At 40.0% G+C, this 21,164-nt stretch overlaps 1 protein-coding gene across 6 annotated transcripts in view; it reads right to left on the bottom strand.

Annotated features, from left to right (window-relative positions):
* WWTR1 (WW domain containing transcription regulator 1) overlaps positions 1 to 21,164 on the bottom strand; it is an 837,533-nt gene that overhangs the window by 55,566 nt on the left and 760,803 nt on the right. For 3 of the 6 annotated variants that reach the window (XM_044070605.1, XM_044070608.1, XM_044070610.1), the window contains one exon: positions 19,332 to 19,388. The exons of the other annotated variants lie outside the window; for them this stretch is intronic. In XM_044070605.1, coding sequence (XP_043926540.1) covers positions 19,332 to 19,388 — 57 coding nt within the window. The remainder of the gene's footprint in view (positions 1 to 19,331; positions 19,389 to 21,164) is intronic. 6 annotated transcript variants of the gene reach the window in all.

Genomic DNA, 21,164 nt, shown 5'->3' with positions numbered 1-21,164 from the left:
CAGATTTACACATTGAAACACACACACATCTATATGTATGTATATATATATATATATATATATATATATATATATATATATATATATATATATATATATATGTATGTATGTATATATATATATATATATATATATATATATATATACACACACACATATATATATATATATATATATATATACACATATACATATATATATATATATACATATACATATATATATATATATACATATACATATATATATATATATATATATACATATATATATATATATATATATATACATATACATATATATATATATATACATATATATATATATATATACATATATATATATATATATATACATATACATATATATACATACACACACTAGATATATATATATATAGATATTTACACATACGTACAAATATATATACATATACATATGTGTGTGTGTGTGTGTATATATATATATATATATATATATATATATATATATATATATATATATATAAAAACACACACACATATATATATATATATATATATATATATATATATATATATATATATACACACATTTTGTGTGTGCGTGTGTACATATATATATCTATTATACACATACGCACATTATATATATAAAATGTGTGTATAAGTGTGCGTGTGTATAATATATATATATATATATATATATATATATATATATATATATATGACACACACATGCATATACATAATATATATACATATATGATTATGCCTACAACCATGCCTTAGACCCCAGCCCCTTCCTGGGGTCTCTCTTCCCCCTCCTCATGATCCACATTGGATCAACGTTCACAAATGAGGTGAAGTAAGACTAGAGGCTCCCTGATGTTGTACAGCCATCCAATTTAAGACACTAACATACTTACTTCTGGAGTCCCCAACTTAAGTCTAAGTCTTGCAAATGGCAGGGAAACTAAAATGTACACACTTCTCTGTGTGGCTGAACAAGCCCCCAAGTGCATAGCCCTTTTTCAGTCCATATATGCTCCCTCCCAAACTCAGTAATGGTCCTAATATTCACTGGGTGTTATCACATTGGGAGTTTGCAGTACCCTTTCCGAGGAAGGACAGCTGATATACGGGATTTGCTCACACCTCAACCCAGATGGTTCTTCAAACATCAGGATGCTAAACAAATGGGCCACTGGAAAAGTATGATTGATAAGCTTACAGCCATCGATAACATCAACAGGCACAAAGTACAGTTGTGTACACTTACCATAAATGTAGATATTCGAGTGTATTCACTATTGCAGTCATTACATTTGGAGTAATTTGCTGGCAGGCTGCCCTCAGTCGGCCTGATTAAGAAAGTCTTGGGTCCTGCGTTGGTTGCTGTCCCTTCTTCCATGATGTCAGGGGTATAAAACATGCAGCCAACGCCATTACATCAGTTTTTCTTGCCCCAGATGTCAGTTGCCCCCCAAATGGGGAGCATAATATACAAGCAATTAAAAACACAAAAATATACCTCCAAACAAAAGCAAATACACCAAAAAGGCTTTTAAGCATAGTAAAAGAAAGTAGAGGTATAGTAAGAAAAAAACAGGGGGCTGGAGGGAGAATAACCAGGACTGCAACAGTGAATACACTCTAACATCTACATTTATGGTAAATGTACACAGCTGTACTATGTTCTTCGTGTTTCACTGTTGCAGTCATTACATTTGGGTAGATTCCCAAAGATATGGTTGGGAGAACAGATTTATACAGCATTAGGACCAGCTACAAGGCCCTGCAAAACAGCAGTGGCAAAGCCAGCTCTGGATTTTGAGTAAAATGGTAAGTGATAATGCTTGGTGAAAGTATGAACTGAACTCCAGGTAGCAGCTTCTAGAATATCCCTGGGTAGAACACCTCTGAGAAAGGCTGTAGAAGTAGATGCAGCTCTGACTGAAGGAGATCGGATCCCCTGGGGGATAGGTTTTCCATGGTGCTTATAGCAGAAATGAATACAATGGCTTATCCATTTTGAAATTGTTTGTTTTGAAATAGCCTTTCCCTCTGCCCCCTGCAACAAATGCTACCAGCAGTTCAGGTTTTTTTTGAGATTTAGTCCTGTCCAAGTAGAATCCAAGTTGTCTGTGTACATCCAATGAATGCAGAAATCCGCTCCCCCTTGTTCTGTGGATTGGGAAAGAAAGTTGGCAAATGAATGGACTGATTAAGAGCCACACTGTATACTATCTTAGCATGAAGGATGAATTAGTCCCGAGTGACACCCTGTCCGCATGAAAGATGATGAAAGGCTCCACTGCCATAAGGGCCTGTAATTCAGATATCCTTCTAGTTGAAGTGATTGCTAAAAGGAAAACTGTTTTCCAGGAAATAAATTTTAGGTCTGCAGTAGCAGCTGGCACGAAAGGAGGTAGAGTGACTTTTTCCAATACAAAGTTAAGGTCCCAGGCAGGGGTTGGAGCTCTCTTGGGTGGTCTCAAGTTTTTGGCTCCTCTGAGACACTGCTTTAGCAGAGGATGAGAGAAGAGGGGTGGCTCCGTATTGTAATGAGCTGAAATGGCTGAGGCATGGATTTTGATGGAGGGAAAAAAGACAGGCCCTTGTGAAGCATCTCAGTTAAGTATTGCAAAATCTGAGGTAAATTGGGTGCTGCTATGCTCATCCCTTGAGATTGATTCCAGGCACAGAATCTTTTCCATTTGTCAGCATAAGATTTTCTAGTACTAGGTCTTCTCGCCTCCAAAATGACATCCATCACAGGTTTGCTGAGAGATGCTAAGGGGGAATTTAAATGATTAACCAAGCTGCAAGATTCAATGTTTGGAGCTGAGGGTACAGAATTTGGTTCTCCTGCTGAGACAGTAAAGGAAAGTGTCTGAGGCAGGTGCCATGGAGAACTTTGTGACACACTGTGCAGGAGTGGGTAACAGTGTTGGCAAGGCCAGTCTGGAGCAACCAAAATCATTTTTGGTTTGCCCTGTTTGACTTTCAGTAGAACTTTGGAAAGCAGAGGCAGAGGGGGAAAGGCATAGACTGATAGGTTTTTCCAGCTGAAGGACAGAGCATCCACTTTCCAGGCTTTTTTGTGAGGAGTTCTTGTGCAAACTTTGTCCAACTGATAGTTCTGGGGTGAGGCCAAAAGATCTATGTTTGGGCTCCCCCATTTGTGTGTCAACACGTTAAAAATCCATGGTTCCAGTTTCCATTCGTGTGGGTCCATGAGATGTCTGCTTAGTTCGTCTGCCAGAATATTCAGCTTTCCTGGCAGGAATTGAGCTTGTAGTTGTATTTGGTAGCTCAAGGCAGTGTTCCACAGTGCCATGGCTAGTCTGCAGAGGTGGTAGGAATGTGTACCCTCCTGCTTGATTATGTACCACATAACCGTGGTGTTGTCCGTCTTTACCATTAGTTGTCCTGGATGAAGGTAGTCCTTGAAGGCTGTCAGTGCATTTCTTTGCGATTGATATGAAGGTGCATTTGATTTGGGCTCCATTTGCCCTGAATGCACTTCCCTGGCAGATGAGCCCCCCATGCATAGTCTGATGCATCCGTAGCTAGGGTTTGAGTGGTAAGGGGTGGTGTGAATGGCAGTCCCTTGTTTTGGTGGCAGGCCTCTGCCCACCATAGGAACTCTCGGCACAGGCAAGGTATGATAGGAATCATTGTTTCCAGGCTGCGACAATGTTGACTCCATAAAGGTTTTAAGTACCACTGAAGTTTCCTCACATGCAGTCTTGCATATGGAATTAGAAGGATGCAGGAGGCTATGAACCCCAAGGCTTGCAGTATTTGTCTTGCAGATAGCAGGGTTTTTGTGGCCACCTGTTCGAAGTAAGTCACCAAATGAATTTGCTTTTCTGGCATAAGGAAAGTCATCTGGGCAGTTGTATTCAAGCTTACATTCAGGAATGTAATTTTTTGAGAGGGTATCAGTAGTGATTTATTTTCGTTTATGGTGTACCCTAGACAAGTTAGAACTCTTTTTACAAATGCCAGATGTTTTAGAATGGCCTGGTTTTCTGCCTGAATTAGACAATCATCCAGGTATGGATATATTTGAATATTTCTTGGCCTGCAAAATGCAATTACTGGAGCCAGGCACTTTGTGAATACCCTGGGCACAGTAGACAAGCCAAAGAGAAGTGCAGAGAACTGATAATGTTAAGTAGCCTGCTTTGAAGCGTAGGTATCTTCTGTAAGATTCCCTGATTGGGATACGCAGGTATGCCTCTTTTAAATCTAAGAGTTGCCAACCAGGCATCCTTGCCTAGCATAGGAAGTAACTTGTGAAGAGTCAGCATCTTGACTTTTGGAATGTCCAGAAAGGTGTTTAGAGTAGACAGGTCCAGAATTGGACGCCATGATTTGTCTTTTCTGGGTACCAGGAATAGTCTGGAATAGAAACCTTGTCCTTTTTCCTCTTCTGGTACCGGTTGAAAAGTCCCCATGTTTATGAGGGAAAGTACTTGTTTCTCAGCCTCTGCCCACTGATTTGGGGGCAGGTCTGGCCACCCATTTGGAGTTGGCAACGTGTGGAAATGAAATCTGTATCCCTGGGACACTATATTTAAAACCCATTTGTCCTGGGTTATAAGTTGCCAGTTTTTTGCATGAAGAGCCAGTTTCCCCCCCAAAGGGGCGGCTGAGAGGTAAGTGCTTGGTAATTTTAAAGAAAAGTCATTGAGACTGTTTACCATAGGGTGGTGTCTTGTTATTTCCAGATTTGGAAGTGGAAGCACCCCATTGCTTAGTTCTGCAATTCCCTTGGAACTGAAACCTGGTGCTTTTGGTGTCTAGGTTTGGCTTGAGTGGATCTGGAAGGAGCTGGAAAGGACCAGTTCTTAGTAGGCCAGTGCCTACTAAATCTTGGAGGTTGTACTTGTAAGAAATCTTTCACAGTTTGCATAGATTTACCTTTATCTTCCATCTTTTTTAGAACTTCTTCAGCCTTATTGCCAAATATACTGTCCTGCTGCAAAGGAGCATCCAACAGTTTTGCTTTAACATGATCAGGCAGAGATTGCTCCTTAAGCCAAGCATGCCTTCTAAGCACAGACCCAGTAACAGCAGCCCTGCAAGAGGCCTCTAAAGAATCAAAACCACATTACAAAGTATGTTTTCCAACTTGTTCAGCTGAGTGCAATAAATCCTGTAAATCCTTATTTTCCACACAGTCAGAAATCAACATCATTTTCTGTTTAAGCAGTCCAATGATATGCTGTTGATACTTTAGCATATGGAATTGACAGTTTAAAGCCCTGACTGCCAAGGTTGCAGAAGTATAAACCTTTTTACCCCATCTATCTAGCGCCCTGGAATCTATATCAGAAGGGGTAGGGTTTTTAGCATTAGAAGCCTTAATGCCCTTGGACCCCTGAGAAATGGTTTCAGGGTCCGCAACAGGATTTTTGAAAAGGAATTTGTGGGACTCAAGAACCCTGTAGTATCTGTCTGGTTTACTAAGGGCCGGAGGCAGGGAATCAGGGGCCAAACTGGATTCCAAAAACACATTACCAACAATGTCTAGCACAGGAGGTACAGCCAAAAGCCTATGCTGAGGAAGGAGGAGGAAAATCCCCAAGTCTCTTTCTGGATTCAGAAAAATCCTGACTTTCCCAGTGGAAATTCTCCCTTAAGGTATGTAAAGTTCCCCCAAAAGAAAAATCCTCAGGGGGAGAAGCAGAGGGAATGGAATCCTCTGCATCAGAGTCCTCATAAGAAGGTATGGACAAATCCAGGTCATTAGAAGAGTCAGAACAGAGTCCTGTTCAGAGGATTCACAGTCAAGTTCAGCCCAAGGCCTCTTAAAAGGGGGGGTTGACTACACCTGATTAGAGTAATTAAATCCTCAGCCATTTTGATCATTTGTTTTTTAGGCATAGGGCGTCAGTTTTTTTAGACATAGATCGAGATTTAGGCCTTAGGATTGAAGGTGGAGTCGGTTTAATATGCAAGTCTGTAGGCCTGAATACACCCTCAGAAGCCAGTGCCTGCACAGTGGCTCCAGACCCATCCAAGGTAGAGACATCTGCGGGTTCCATAGGTGAAGCATCTCGCGGCATACCGGACTCTGAATGGGTCTCAGAAGAGGCTTGCGAATCAGAAGTAGCGGGTATCAGGGGCGGCAAAAGCGCCTCACTGAATACTGGTGAACTGGCGACTGGCTTAGGAGAAGTGTCGTCGGCAGTCTTGGACCTCAACGGCATGTCTCTGTCTTTTTCTTTGAGTTTTTTCGGTATTCCGGTAGTCGGATGGCTAACAGACGTCATTTCTGGATAATTAAACCGAGAATCGAAATATTTAGAAGCAAAAATGTACCAACAGACAGTGTACTGATTAAAAAAAGCACAAAACCGACAGCAACGTACGTCGTGGTCAGGGCCTAGGCAAGTAATACAGTACAAATGAAACCCCTTACGAGGTATTTGCTTCCAAGTAATACAATTATTAACTTTTACTGACATCGGTAAGGAGCAAGAGAAAGTTTCCCCAACAGGGTACTTAGCTTTTAGTTGAAGACTTCGGTTCTGAAACTCGAAAATGAAAATTTCAGGAGTCAGCCGACCGGCACTTGCGAACTGCTTCTGCTTCGGGCACCGCGCGGCAAGAAAGACTGATGTAATGGCGTCGGCTACATGTATTATACCCCTGACGTTATGGAAGAAGGGACAGCAACTGACGCAGGACCCACGACTTTGTTAATTAGGCCGACTGAGGGCAACCTGCCAGCAGATTACCCCAAATGTAATGACAGCAACAGTGAAACATGAAGAACATCAATGTCAAAGCACTGATGGGAGAGTAACAGCCTCTCCCATTAAGTAGCCTTTCTCCACATATCCCCGGTGAAAACTTGTGATCAACCAGACTGGTTTTATAGCAGCTAGGGAATAACGCTGCTCGATAGGCAAGGACATCCTCTTCCAGAAATGGAGATGCAATGGATAAGATCTGTCACTCTATGTGGTGGTGGTTTAGATCTCTAAATAGCATGTGCTTGCTTCATCACTGCTTCTCTTTATGTGAACCAGATCAAAGAGTGCCAGGCTGTTCAAAGCACAAAAAACTAAGCAGAGATCACTCCTCAGAGAAAGTATAGAACAAAGTGTCGCACTCTAATGTAATTTTTTTTTTCATACATTTTGCAGCACTAAGTGTTCTCAATTAGAGAGATGGTGAAATAAAATCCTTTATGCAATAAGCACTGCTTGAAAGACTTTATAATTCTGACAAATCAACAAAAGAGCCTATCCCAAGAGGAAAAACATACTAAATTACAAAAACCTTAAATATATTAAAAAGCAAAACAAATGATTGGTGGTTGAAGCTGGAGAGACTAAATATTTTTGGACAATTACACAGTTCAGATTCTGTTCTTACTCGGCATGCAGTGTTGCCAGAAACATGTCATAAATAAAACCTTTTTCTCTCTCTCTTTTTTTTTTTTTACTGAGAAATAAATCAAAAGGACTGTTAATAATAACTTAAAGCAGAGCTCAACCAAGTTAAGAGCCAGAGGTTCTTTGCAGTAAACAGAAATCCAACTTCCATCATAGCTAAGCATTGAACTTACGCAGGCTAGATTAGAACAAACATAGTCAAAGTGAAATGTGCTTCACGGAGGGGCAGGGAAACAAGCATGCTCACGTACAGTTAAACAGCTTATTTACGCATTACTAGTCATCTAACCAAAGAGAAGCAACAGTTTATGATGTGCTTGTCAGCTACCATTTACAAAAACACATCAGGCTGTGCTTTTTTGATGGAGGTTGTAAAGCTTGGGGAAGAACTGAAGTAACAACTCTGTCAAAACTCTTACTTCAAACTGTTGTTCAGAAAGTTTTACATTCTTTCATTTATCTCCTTCAGGAGTCTGACACAACATTTTCTGTATTTCTAGAAAGCTTCATCCATATCTTTCACTAGCTACAATTTTTTTCACACACACCACATTATCCATGAATGAATACCCAGAGTTAAGAAGAGAGGTTCTGAAAGTGTTAATACTTGCTCTGGCACATCCCTATGCAGCAGTGTTTCCAACACTTCCCTGTATACCTCCCCCTTTGGCAAGCAGAAAGCATGGGACATCTCAAATGACTAGCAGGTACTTTCACAGCACTACAAGAAGTTGGGCTGCTTAGAATCCAGCTTCTCTAATTATTAGAAATGGCTTGTAGTAGGAGTACAAGAGGGGACGAAAAAGGGATCAGGTGCAGCATGGTGTGTTAGGGGGAACAACTACAACTCTTTTTTTTTTTATAGGAGGAGTTTGAGCATTAAATATATGCTTGAATCCAGCAGTTTGGTGTCAAGAGCCTTTGTTGGTGGGGGAGCGGGCATGTTTAAATGTAAGGGATGTAGACCGTGTAGGTTTATCCATGAAGGTCCACATATTTTTTTAATACATTTAGAGAGGACCTTAAAGGTTCTGGGCAGATGTGACTGTGGTACCTCAGGCATTGTATACATTGCCCTTTGTTCATCATGTTCTGCTTTTTATATAGGAATGTCAACCAGGGCTCTAAGGAAGATAATTTCAGAACATGAATATGCTATAACGAAGAAAAACCCTAACAATGCCTTGTACAAGCATTCTATTGAGTATATGAACTGGAAAAAAAAATCAATTTTTCAAGTTGTTCAAGAGGATTTAAGGGGAGGTAACTTTAGAAACCTGGTTGAATAGATGGAAGTAGAATGGCAACTCAGTCTAGCCTCATTGATATGGTTAACATAAAGTGTTTATTTAAAAAACAGGAAAACAGTTAAGTATTAAAATATGCTGTTTTTTAACAAAGTTTTTTATCTGTGTGATGAACAGCGAATAATAAAGTTGAACTACGCTATAAACGTTATGCTGGTGTTCTCCTCGTGCTTTTCTTTTGGTGCCTTTTTTGGTTTAGTTGGATTTGCACCTTTGCCTGGTTGCAGCTGGTTTTTGGTTCCTTACAACTCAAATGGTAGAGCAGAGTTGGTGGACCGAAGGAAAAGAACTCAAAAAGTGACAGCATACAGAAAAAGGTAACAGCTAATGTGGGAAAAGGCAGAGGGTTCTCTCGATTGTAGACTTGATCACTAAGGGACAAGTACATTACTACTACTAAACCTATTTTTTTCTATTCTTCAGCCTCAACTCTTCCATAAGAAGTTGTTAACAAAGGAAAGTGTACAACCAGTACTCTTCCAATTTCATCTCTATATTTAACACCATACACCAAAGAAATAATGTTGAGGGAGTGAATATCTCCTCTGAGCAGCAGCTTATTGCACTGGCAAATTATGCAATAAAAATACAGACGTCACTTCTGTCAAAACTAAACTGCACTTTTAACTCCAGTACAACATGGCAATTTCAGCATACTTCTCTCCTAGACTTTTAAAAAAGTCCTCTCTTGGATCCTGCCTCATCATTCTTTGCTCTGATATTAGGAAAATCTGTTCTGAACTGTGTCTTGCAAATTCTTGAGGCAAAAGTGGAAAAAGAAATAAGATGTAAAGTATAAAATTATTAAAAACCTTAAAATGATTGATGCACGTTGAATTTTAAAACTTACACTTGTCGTATAGCTTCTAAAGGTTTCAAAATGTTCAGTCCATACATACAATGCAAACATTTATATGTTATTGGTTGGAAATATTAAACATTTCTGACCCCAGATTTCCAGTGGCAGCTGTTTTACAGCTCTTTACAAATGTAGCATCTGTCATTTTTGAACTATGGCCAGACTCTTGTTTTGTTCCAAATGGACACCATTTGGAAACATTTGCAAGTCACTGACAGCACAGCTCAGTGATTTAAGGTGATAAGCTATAAATAAAGCAGCATCCTTTAAAGCAGAGTCCCACAGTATCCTCTCGAGATACTGTATGACGCTTAGCAAGTCACTTAACTAGGTAAAAGTTCTCAAGGTAACCCTGGTAAGAGGTGCTTGCACCTTTTAAGTTGTGCCAGTTAAAATTCTTATAACCTTCTGCTATCCTTGCTTGCACAAAACCATTTCTTGCTTGAGGATGAAAGCTAGCCATACATTCACAATCTTGTTTTAAATTATCTGATTTAATATAAAGTAGCCATATGCATGCGCATGCAGATGTGTGTGTGTGCGTGTGTGTGTGTGTGTGTGTGTGTGTGTATAGCCAGCTAGTTTAACTGGTTATCAAATGTATGAATAAATACACACAGTTTTTTTTTTAATCGTAAAGCAAGGTCACAATCAGCCAAAACATATGAAAAAAAAAAAGCATACCAGTAGCAATGTAACAACTGCCGTTTTAATGTCTGTACCATGGATGCAGCCTGCTGGCATTATACAGAGATTGTTGCAGTTTTATTTTAAACAAGCAGAGGAACAGGACCACAGAATCCCAGGTTTGCCACAATTTAGTTACAAGCAGGATCATAAATGAGACAAAGTGTACATCTTACGCAACAGTGAAACACCCCAATCAACAGAAGCTTTATAAACAAAAGTGACTACAATGAAGGCACTATTAATTCAAATTTGAAGTAAAAGAACTGTATAGGACAGTGGATGGATTGATATACATTTCAATGTGTGTGTGTGTGTATATTGTGTGTGTGTATATCACAAGGGGCAAAGGGGGCAGCCTTCCAGGTATAAAGTGTCAGATGGGTGATCAGCAGATTCTGATCATGTGGTAGTACAGTGTTGGCACTCATTTTTGTACTAGCATTTCTGAATTCCAAGTAGAAAAAAGTCTGAAATAGCAGACTTTTTTTTTTTTTTGCTTGCAGGAGCAACAAAGTTTTGTACTTATCTTAAATGTTGAGAGGCACATAAAAGGAAGAAGGGTCATGGCTGCCTAGCTTAGTCCTGTGGTGAAGAGTGCCAGAGTGGGGATCGGATTTTTTTTGGGCTCCTCAATCCTCAGTATAGTGGTGAAAGTTATCAAATCAGGCAACAGCACTGGGCAATAAATGAGACTACTACTGCTCTGATTTTATATATATATATATATATATATATATATATAAATGCACACACAAATTAACATAGTACACAGATATGTACTATACACATTCTCAGTACTGTCCTGCTGATAGGACAGTGTTCACCTTAACTGTATCTATACCCACTTCTTGAGTAAATTGTAACCTTTTCCTGCAGGTTCCTGAATATCTTCAGGGAATGTTGTATCTTTTCAGCTTTCTATGTTCAATGCCTGAAGTAGAGGACTTGCCTAACTGTGCTTGTGTAAGTAGTGCTACAGGAAGTGAACTTGCCTTCGGTACAGAAGGGTGTAGGTTCTATTCCCGCACCAGGTAGACGGATTGCTGACACTGCAGTGCAGTATAGGGTACTGTATTCCTGAGTGTATTGTCCTTTGGATGCGATGTTAAACTGAAGATCCATCTGCCTGAGTTGGTAGTAGCTCAGACGGATGTAAAAGATCCCATGGCACCTGTCAAAAAGAGCAGGGAAGTTCCCCAATGCCCTGGCCAGATTTTCCCCTAGTAGTATAAATACCTCCTTGGTTCTTCTTTGAAAAGGGGCTAGTAGCCTAATCAATAAAACTGGTAGCTAGTTTGCATCTGGGCCAATAATTTTCATGTCTAGTAGACCTCATCAGTCAAGTAGATGTCAAGGATATGGGCCCTATTGGGCAATTTTCTGCCAGATCATGCAGCACTCACAGGGGCAAATTTTTTGTTTTTTTCCTAAACAGAAAAGTCAATGGGAAACAAAGGCTTTAGGGAGAATTTGACTTCTGCATATACACTTAAATGCTTTTCTACGACTTTAGAAAGGTAAGGCACTCCTAGTTCTGTACAATTTAGCCAGTGAGAAGAAAAAAAAAATCAGTCAAACCTAAATAGAAAACCCCAGATCTCTGCCTGTATGACAGCACCCCAAAATGGAGCAATTGAGGGTCTGCAGGTAAGAGGGGAGAACAATACAAAAATATAAAGAAACAAGCTATTCAAGATAGACTGTAGGCTGTGAATGACTACACTAGGTGAAAATTTCATTTTTCACTGATTTGCTATGGATTAGAAGAGCAAGAAATACAAAATCAAAGTTTAGATTAGGACACATTCTATTTTTAGCAGATTTGTCACCTATGGAGTACACTGAAGTATTAAAGGCCTTACACTGTTATCAAGTCCCACGACAGGAGGATGGGACCTCACTAATAATTAATGAACACTAAATTACGTGAAGGTTAACAGAATGATTAAGTCTTCTTTATGGGCCTAAGCTATCCAAGGCACTATACACAGAACGCTTTAACCTGAGACCTATATGATACATTTCTAAGAATGACACTCAACCTTGTGGGAAGACAAGAATGACGAAAAAGTTGCTACTATGCTGTAAACAAGATATTATCTACAGTATACAGATCAGGCATTTGCAGACCAATGGATAATGGTGCTTTTTCTTCTGGATTATCCTCTTCAATTCCCCAAACAAGAAATGCTGACAGGGAAAAGCTTTTGGCATCAACAATTAATTTTAGACATCACTTCCCATTCTGATCTCTGAATTACATATGCAAACAGCATGGATTTGTTTGCTCAGTTGAAGTAGACAAATAGGATGGCAAAATGAAAAACAACTTTTGCTTACTTGTAGTTGCTAAGAAAATATGATTGGATAAGGTCAATTTTCAATTAACGGTAAGGGAAAAAAGATCCCAAGACAACAACAAAAAATAAAAGGCATAATAACACAAGGTCTACCACACTGTAAAATGTTACACACAAAACAACAAATAAGGTCCGATACTTAAAACCTCAGCAAACTGTAGTGCACAGTGAAACCAACATAAACTCTTAAACAGTCTACAGTCACAACATTCGCTTGCCCACCATCACTCTTCACACTCAATAACTGTACACTTTTTGTGTGTGCCTTGGCCGTCAACATCTTTCTTCTCTGAGCAAATTGCTTAATAAAGGTAATAAACAACTCTGCCCTTTTCCTTTTTTTAATCTCACTGCTATTTTAGTCCTTTTGGAAGAACAAAGTTTATTTCATGGTTAGAGACTTTGATAAACCACTCTGCTGCTGACAGAATCATGCAAATTTTCTCACCTTCAATGAGCACTTCTGTGCTGCTCACCTCTGAAACAGGTTTAGGGGATGTAAGAGTGTCCACCAATGAACACTTACTAATGACTCAAATGATAGAGAGCATTGTCCTGTTGCATCACATGGACAGAAGTGCAATATCAATTGCTTCTGTTAAGAGTGCTTCTTTGGCTAGTGTAGTATGCACAACTCCTTGGATTTGATCTGTCAGCAGACAGACAAAAATGTTTCCTGTTCTACCCATAAGCACAATGAAATGTCGACCTTATAAAATTTCAGATACTTGTTCTTATTTCAATTTCTACACCAACTTATTTCATGAAGCACAACGAAAAGCTTACACTAAATGTCAAACCGCTTCTTCAAGCATTACATCAGGTCTGCTGTGTCTGATACATTGTCCAAACAATTTGGGAGTTTGTCCTTGGTTAAGCAAGCACTACATTGGTGGGCTGTAGGTTCATGCTTGACTGCTTCATGGGGCTCAACAGGGACATGAAACGTCTTACAATCTATTACTTATATATGGAAGCAATGAAGGAAGTTGTGTTCCACGCCAGTGAAGTAGAAACTGTGACACTCTTATACTATCTCAAAAAATATAATTTTTCAGGTAGGGAACTACATCTGCTGTAGCCTTTTGACACCTGCAAATAAAATCATCAGTGTCTAGGACAAGCAGCTTGCTTACACGGTTATCTTTAGTGTGCCAACACAACACACAGACAGACTTGCGATAATTTTCAGCTAGTACTAGGCATAGTGTCTTTGACCCTACTATAACAATAAAATGAAGCATCTACCAATTCATGTCTTTTTAGCATCAAAAATATTCCTGACACTGCCTTACAGTGAGGCCAAATTAGGATGCTATGAATTCAATTTCCAGGAGAAAAGCAGACTCAATACATATAGGAAGTGCAACTTCCAACAAAAAGAAACCCTTATCTAGATCACTGCTGTCTTGTCTACCACATACTAGCTCAATTCAAATACTTTGACTTTCAACAAATTATCTGTTCCTACAGTCATGGCAATATCTTTTGGTTGACTATACTACATATGTTACATCAGTTTTATTTCTACATCTTTTGCCTTTTTTAAACATCCAAAAACTTGTTTTTTAGGAGACGCCACTTTATGTAAGCCATATAGGACAGTCTGCCCTGATGTCAGAGAATAGCATTTAATTTATAAATTCAAATGCTATGGAACAACTTGTTACCACTCCCACAAGAGGGGAAAACATACTGGACCTGATCATCACCAACATGGGGGCTCTATGCTCCAGACCAGAAGTGTATCCCTCACTGGTAAGATCAGACCATAAACTAAACTCACTGGATATTCACATCCCGACACCACCCCCTGCCCAGAAAACCACAGTGAAAAACTTCTCTAAAGCAAATTTCACACTCCTCAAAACCGAGGTGGAATCCTTCAAAGCCCCCGGGCCTGTGGAAAATACTGCCCAGACCGCAGAATCCTTTATAAATGCATTCTATGAATACCTTCAGGAATGCATGGATCATGCAATCCCAAATAAAACCAAGACCCAATCCTCCAAAGGCAGACGTCCTGTCTGGTGGACCCCAGCCATAAACAAACTATACAATAGAAGGAGGAAGCTACTAAATGATAGAGCAAAATTCCAAAAAGGGAAGGCATCTCTGATCAGTATTAGCAAGGCACTCATAAAATCGTCTAAGGCCAGCTTTGAGAGAAAAATTGCACAGGACACCAAGGATAATCACAAGGCTTTCTTTAGTTATGTTAGGAACCTGGGTGGTAATTCCCAGATATGCTCAGAATTAGTCCAAAATGACAAAAAATACACCGAACCCACAGACATTGCCAACATCCTAGCTGACAGGTTCAGAGCAAACTCCCCCCCCACCAAAAGGGCAAATATCTATCCCAGCAGAGTGCTGCCCCCCCTGACATCTCAGACGCTCAGGTAAGAACCGCCCTCTCCAAAGCAAAAAACACAGCATCAATGGGACCAGACGGTGTCACGGGCTGCGTCCTACATGAACTCCAAGAAGAGCTAAACCCAAACATAAAACTACTGTTCAATCTGAGCCTTACTACAGGATATGTACCCAAAGAGTGGCGTACAGCAACTGTGGTCCCTCTCCACAAAGGTGGTGCCTCAACGGATCCTGGAAACTATCGCCCCATAAGCCTGACTAGCTTGGTCTGCAAAGCTATGGAAAGGATCATCATGGACCTCATAAATAAAGATATTGGGGACCTACAGACACTGGATCCTACCCAGTTTGGCTTTGTTAAGGGCAGATCCTGCCTCTTAAACCTGGTTGATTTCTTTGAAACAGTCACCAAGGCCATTGACGAGGGGAAGGTGATCCACACAGCCTACCTGGACCTCGCAAAAGCCTTCGATACAATACCCCACTCGGGCATTATAGATAAGCTCACCAGCTTAAATATAAATCCCTATGTCACTAGATGGGTTGCAAACTGGCTCAAGGACAGAACCCACATGGTTAGAATTGCTGGAGCCATGTCAGACTCCAAACCAGTTACAAGTGGCGTCCCACAAGGCTCAGTCCTGGGACCTCTCTTGTTCGGTACATATTTCTCGGAGGTACAGGCCAACACGGAAGGACTGTGGCTGACTAAGTTCGCAGATGACTGCAAACTGGGCGCCATAATCGACTCTCCAGCCGACACAAGCATCCTCCAAAAAGGCATCATAGAAACAGAAAACTGGTGCCAGAGCCATGGCCTCAAGCTAAATGCCAAAAAGTGTATAGTCATCCCCTTTGGCAAAAACAAAGTGCCCACAAATTACCACATACGTGGTAATCCATTAAGTACAGAAGAAGTAATTAGGGACCTGGGGACCCAAGTTGATAGCAATCTCTCATTTGACAACCACATGGCCAAAGTGGATAGAAAAACATTTTATATAGCCCACCTAATTATGAAGGGATTCACATCTAGATCAGGGGAGGTCATCGTTCCTCTTTACTCATCCCTCATCAGGCCCATAATTGAGTACAATGCCCCTTTTTGGATGTACCTTACCAGACACCTGCAGCAACTGGAAAGACCCCAAAAGTACCTCACCAAGAGGATCAAAGGGCTCAAACAGATGCCATATGCTGCCTGGTTAAAGAAACTCCAGCTCTACTCAGTGGCATACCGCCTGTTCAGAGGCGATCTGTGCCCGACGTATAAAGCCATGTCCAACCCGGATTTAATGGACATGCTGCACCTCAGAAAATCCAAATCCCATCGAGCTACACGCTCGAGAGACTTGAACCTCAGCAACAAAATAAATAGGACATGCTGGAGGGACAGATTCATAACCCAGAGGCTCCCTTCACTCTGGAATAAAATCCCAGACCAGGTTAGGCAGACTCCCTCATTGACTCTCTTCAAGAGGAATCTTGATGAGTGGATGGAAGATCGTAGGTTTACCCTGGGTATCACTTCTGTGTCACTGTTAGACAGAGGCACAGTATACTAACCTCAAAAAAGGGCATAGCAAAATTAATTTAAAATGGGTGGCGAAAGCCAAACACATTCTGGCTAGGCTTATAAATGCCCTAAGGCAGATAGCCTAGTATGAACCTATGAACCTATGCATGTCCACTGCTTCTTCAGTCAGTATTTTCTGTAGCACTCTTACTTACATCTGCTTTGTTGGGAATAAATTCTCTGTATGCAGTCATAAAAGCAGAAATATGCTGTCCTACCCCAAATTATCAATGTACCCTCAAAAGCAGACAGCTTGTAAACCAACAATGGAGGAGGATTTGGATTTTGTTCACATACCAGTGGAAGGGGCTACAATCAAGTGTAATACGCAAAACGATCTTTGCCACTAGGGCTTACATTTTGAGCAGTTTCCCCATCATATGAAATGCTTTGTTTTTTCCTTAAACTTCTTTGAAGGGTTTAGTTATATCTTTTCAAGAGTCCATTATTCCATTATCTGTACGCAGCTGTTGTCTTTCGTTACACACCTGTGTGACTCTCTCCTCTCTTCATAAGTAAATTCCCCTCTATCATTATACTGCCTCAAGGTGACCAATGAATACTCATCAAGTGAATAAACCTTTTCTGCAAGCTCAGAAGTTTCATTTTAAGGTGCAGTACTTTCTAGAAAGAACCAGGTAAAATGATAAATGATGTAACGGTACCATATGTTTGGCTCTAACTCATGCAAGCGCAGGGTAACAGATTCACTGCATCTTGTAACCAACAGTAGTCCCACAGGCAGCCAAGGTTTAGGCTTCCTGTACTTGTGCATGGTTTTACACCTGCTCACAACAAAATCATCTCTAAAACAGAAGATACACTTGGGGTCTGCATTACACTGCAGTTTGCTGACGGAGGGATATCCAAGCTGCCTGAGGTTCCCAATCTTTTTGCTTCTCTGCTTTTGTCATGCTCTCTGTGACTAGTGGAATTGTGCTTTGATATGGACTATGCAGATTTTGTTTTTCAAACATGTTATCGAAATAAAGCAAAGTCATTACTTCAAGTCTGATTGGGTTTCTACACGTTTCTGCTCATTGTCTAGCACAGCCGCTGCTCTTTTCAAACAGACTAACAGAAAAACATCTACTAAAAACACTTGTGCTTCAGTCTATCATTATGGCTGATCATTTCAGTGGAGATGTGGTCTCTGTGTACTGGAAAAACTCTTTCATCCCCAAAATTAAATATTCTATAACTTGATTTATGGGTCATCTTCAACTCAATACCCTTTTTTACTTCAGGAACTCAAACACACGCCAAAAACCAATAACTCAACAAAAGCAGGATCCAAAATGAAGTTCCACAGCAAACTTTATTAATTTTGAGTGCTTTCGTTGGCCTTAAGCCTCAGACTTCATCTGATGAAGTCTGAGGCTTAAGGCCAATGAAAGCACTCAAAATTAATAAAGTTTGCTGTGTAACTTTGTTTTGGATCCTTTTTTACTTCACTATTATAGTTGTATACCTTAGACAAAATGCCTTCTGGTCTGTTACTTTTATTTGTTTCAGTACCTATATTAGTGAACTAAAAATGTTAAGTGAAACTTATCAAAAAAAATAGAATGTATATACATGTACTCAACACTACTACTTCACTTATCCAGTTAAGAAAAAGGTTTGAACAATAAAAAAGACAATCAAAATTAAAAAAATAAATATACCCTTAATGTGTAAATATACCATGAAACATAGGTTGTTCATAATACCCTAAAACTATATAGAGGGTTGCAACTAGGTCTCCGATTGTAACTATGTTGTTATGTTCTCAGGATACTTAGAATTCACTTTGAATTACAGTCTGGTCTTGTGTTGCAGAAGTGCGTTGCAGGTTTGTTGTTTTCCAAATTTTGGAGTGGAATCACAGCACTCCATGTGCTACAAAGGTATTCCCTAAAAGGGATACACAACTGCAAAGGCACACAGGTACATCTTAAATCTTTAACATGCACTTATAACATGCGCTTTTCCCACTTACTCTCAGAATTTTAGAAACTACTTACCTGGTCCTGCCTTTTTACTTAAACTAGTTTTGCTCAAAAGGCTTTTGACAAAAGCCTTGTTTGTAAAACAGTCAAGCAAGGATCTGCCCCCATAACCCAGTTACCGAATGAACAATTAAAATAGATATAGGTAAAATAAATATAGGGTCTTTGACTTTTTAAACTATATACACCCGTTTTATACTGCTTACATGTATTAAAGCACAGTCATGGTGTTTTATTACTGCAATAATTAAAAGTGGGATGTTACAGCTACATAATGAAAAATAAAATTAATGTAAGAGATAAACAACAGAAGGAGAAAGGAGTTCTGGGGTAGTCAAACAAAGGCAAATAACCATAGGGAGAACCAAAAAGATAAGAGAAAGTAGTAAGAAAGCAGGTGCTACTTAGGAAAAGCAAGAAATATGTAAAAATAGTAAGGAAGAAAAGAAAGTTATTCTTTCTTGCACATTTCATAAAAGCATTTGTAAGTACTGTAATTCAGTTGTGTACTATACACAATGCATCATTACAAGAGTACAGGGCATCTCCACTTCAGATGAGAACAAATGGGACACGGGTCTGCACTGGAAACTATCAAAAAGTCTAGAAGAATTTAATAGTAGTCTTAGTCTGCAAGAAAGAAATGGATGTCAGGAAAGAAAGTACCTACAGGAAATCCAAAGTCCTGAGATAAATAAATAAGAGATAGAGATGTGCAGAACAAGCAGACACAATGTGAAGACTGAAGATGGACAGCTATGGCCCTGCCTTACCTTCTCCTCCACTGGGAGCCACTGCATTGTGCTGCCACTTTTGGATGGTTTTCTTCCCTAGGAATACAATGTATAACATTGTTACTAGCTGTGTAAAACAATGCTCCATTAACATTTAACAGACACTTCCAAATGCGAACAAGTTCTACTGATCACCCCATGCCAGTTAGTGGCTGAAATAGGGTAGTCTTCTCAGTATACTGGCTGCACTTACACCATTCCCAGCAAATACAACCACCACAGTGCAAAAAAAAAAAAAACTAACAAAACCACTAGAAAGAGCCTGGCTAACTACTGAACAAAGTGAAAAGTAAAAACAAGACGTCGAGAGTCTATGGCAAGGGAAGATTAATGCACTGTCACAATGCAACAAACACAAGCTGGCAGGACAGAGACCATTTTCTAGTGCCCGTATCATGCATGCACAACCTTAGTTACAAAGCATACAAAAAAACAAAACAAAACTTTCCTCAGTCACAAGCAATACCACTAAGAAAACATAAATGGCCCAATACAGCAAAACAATTTATGAAACATCAAACTACAACCACAGGAAAAGTTATGTACTGCATCTTTTAACTTCACTAGTCATTTTGGCTGATCACAGCCAACTCCAAAGACAACATCATGAACTCCTAGTAAACATAGCCCCTGCCTCCTATGGATATGTAGTTGCAGTAGGTCAAAAGGTAGCACCAATTGCCTATAGTGCAAAGACTGTGGATTCTATTCACACACCAAGTATTTGGATTAATTTTCCAGTACTGACACTGCAGTGCCGCATAAGAGGGTGCTGCACTTCTAAGACGTTAACCCGCCGCACCACCTGTCTGACTGAGTTGATGGTAACAGAGGTGAATGCAAATGATCCCATGGCACTTAGTACAAAGAGTGGGTACCCCGTCCAAACTTCCCCTACTGAGTGCTAACAGACCTTGAAAAAACAAGAAAAATGACAGCAGCACTGGCTCTAGGTGCACCTAGATGAAGACTTGCTCCACAGGAGAGGAAACATCTTCCCCAGACAGCTTCAGTGGTTTCCAGACCCAAAAAGGAGTGCAATCCCTGAAGATTTTTGAGGACAGAGTTCACAACAGAGAGAGGGATTTGTTTCTTTCCCCATCTGCTAATAATGTATCTGTTCTTGCCATTTTTATGCCTATAGTTCACACAGATTCAGCAAACCGTTTGTGAACCAGGGTGTGGGGTGTCAGCCTAGCTTCAGAGGACACGCCTTCAATCAGGTACCTACAGACCAAGCTATCAGCCATTAAATCTGAACTCTCCTGGCTGACTGGCTTTACATATGCCAGTTTTACTGTTTTTAAACCTACACCACCTGTGTCTCACACTCAGGGGCACAACCTCTCTGACAATGAACATAACCAAACATAAAATACTTTCTGGGAGACTCAGACCATAAGCAAATAAGTTGTGAGCAGGTACAGCCAAAACTAGCTGACATTCACCTGCATGTGCATGAACATCTACTTGCCTTGAAAGTTTAAGCAGCAGAAAGTGTGTGTAGCTTGATTAATTACACTAAGAAATGTATATTAAATAATTGCAACAATATAAAAATATGCTGACATGAAATTATGTAACATGGTGTTGACATGTCAGAGTGCATCCTGGGATACACACCTAACCATTTCCCATCTGTGCAATTCAAAGGCACAAATGTACAGCCCACAAGCAGCAGTGCAATGTGGTGTACACACACACACACACACACACACACACACACACACACACACACACACACACACACACACACACACACACACACACACACACATCACGCTTCCTTTCTGAGGCATGAAGTGGAGCAAA

Source organism: Protopterus annectens, chromosome 4.part1, assembly GCF_019279795.1.
Source record: "Protopterus annectens isolate FY-2018-M chromosome 4.part1, PAN1.0, whole genome shotgun sequence".
Taxonomy (NCBI): domain Eukaryota; kingdom Metazoa; phylum Chordata; order Ceratodontiformes; family Protopteridae; genus Protopterus; species Protopterus annectens.
Note: the sequence above shows the minus strand (reverse complement) of the source record. Positions and strands in the feature narration are given on the sequence as shown.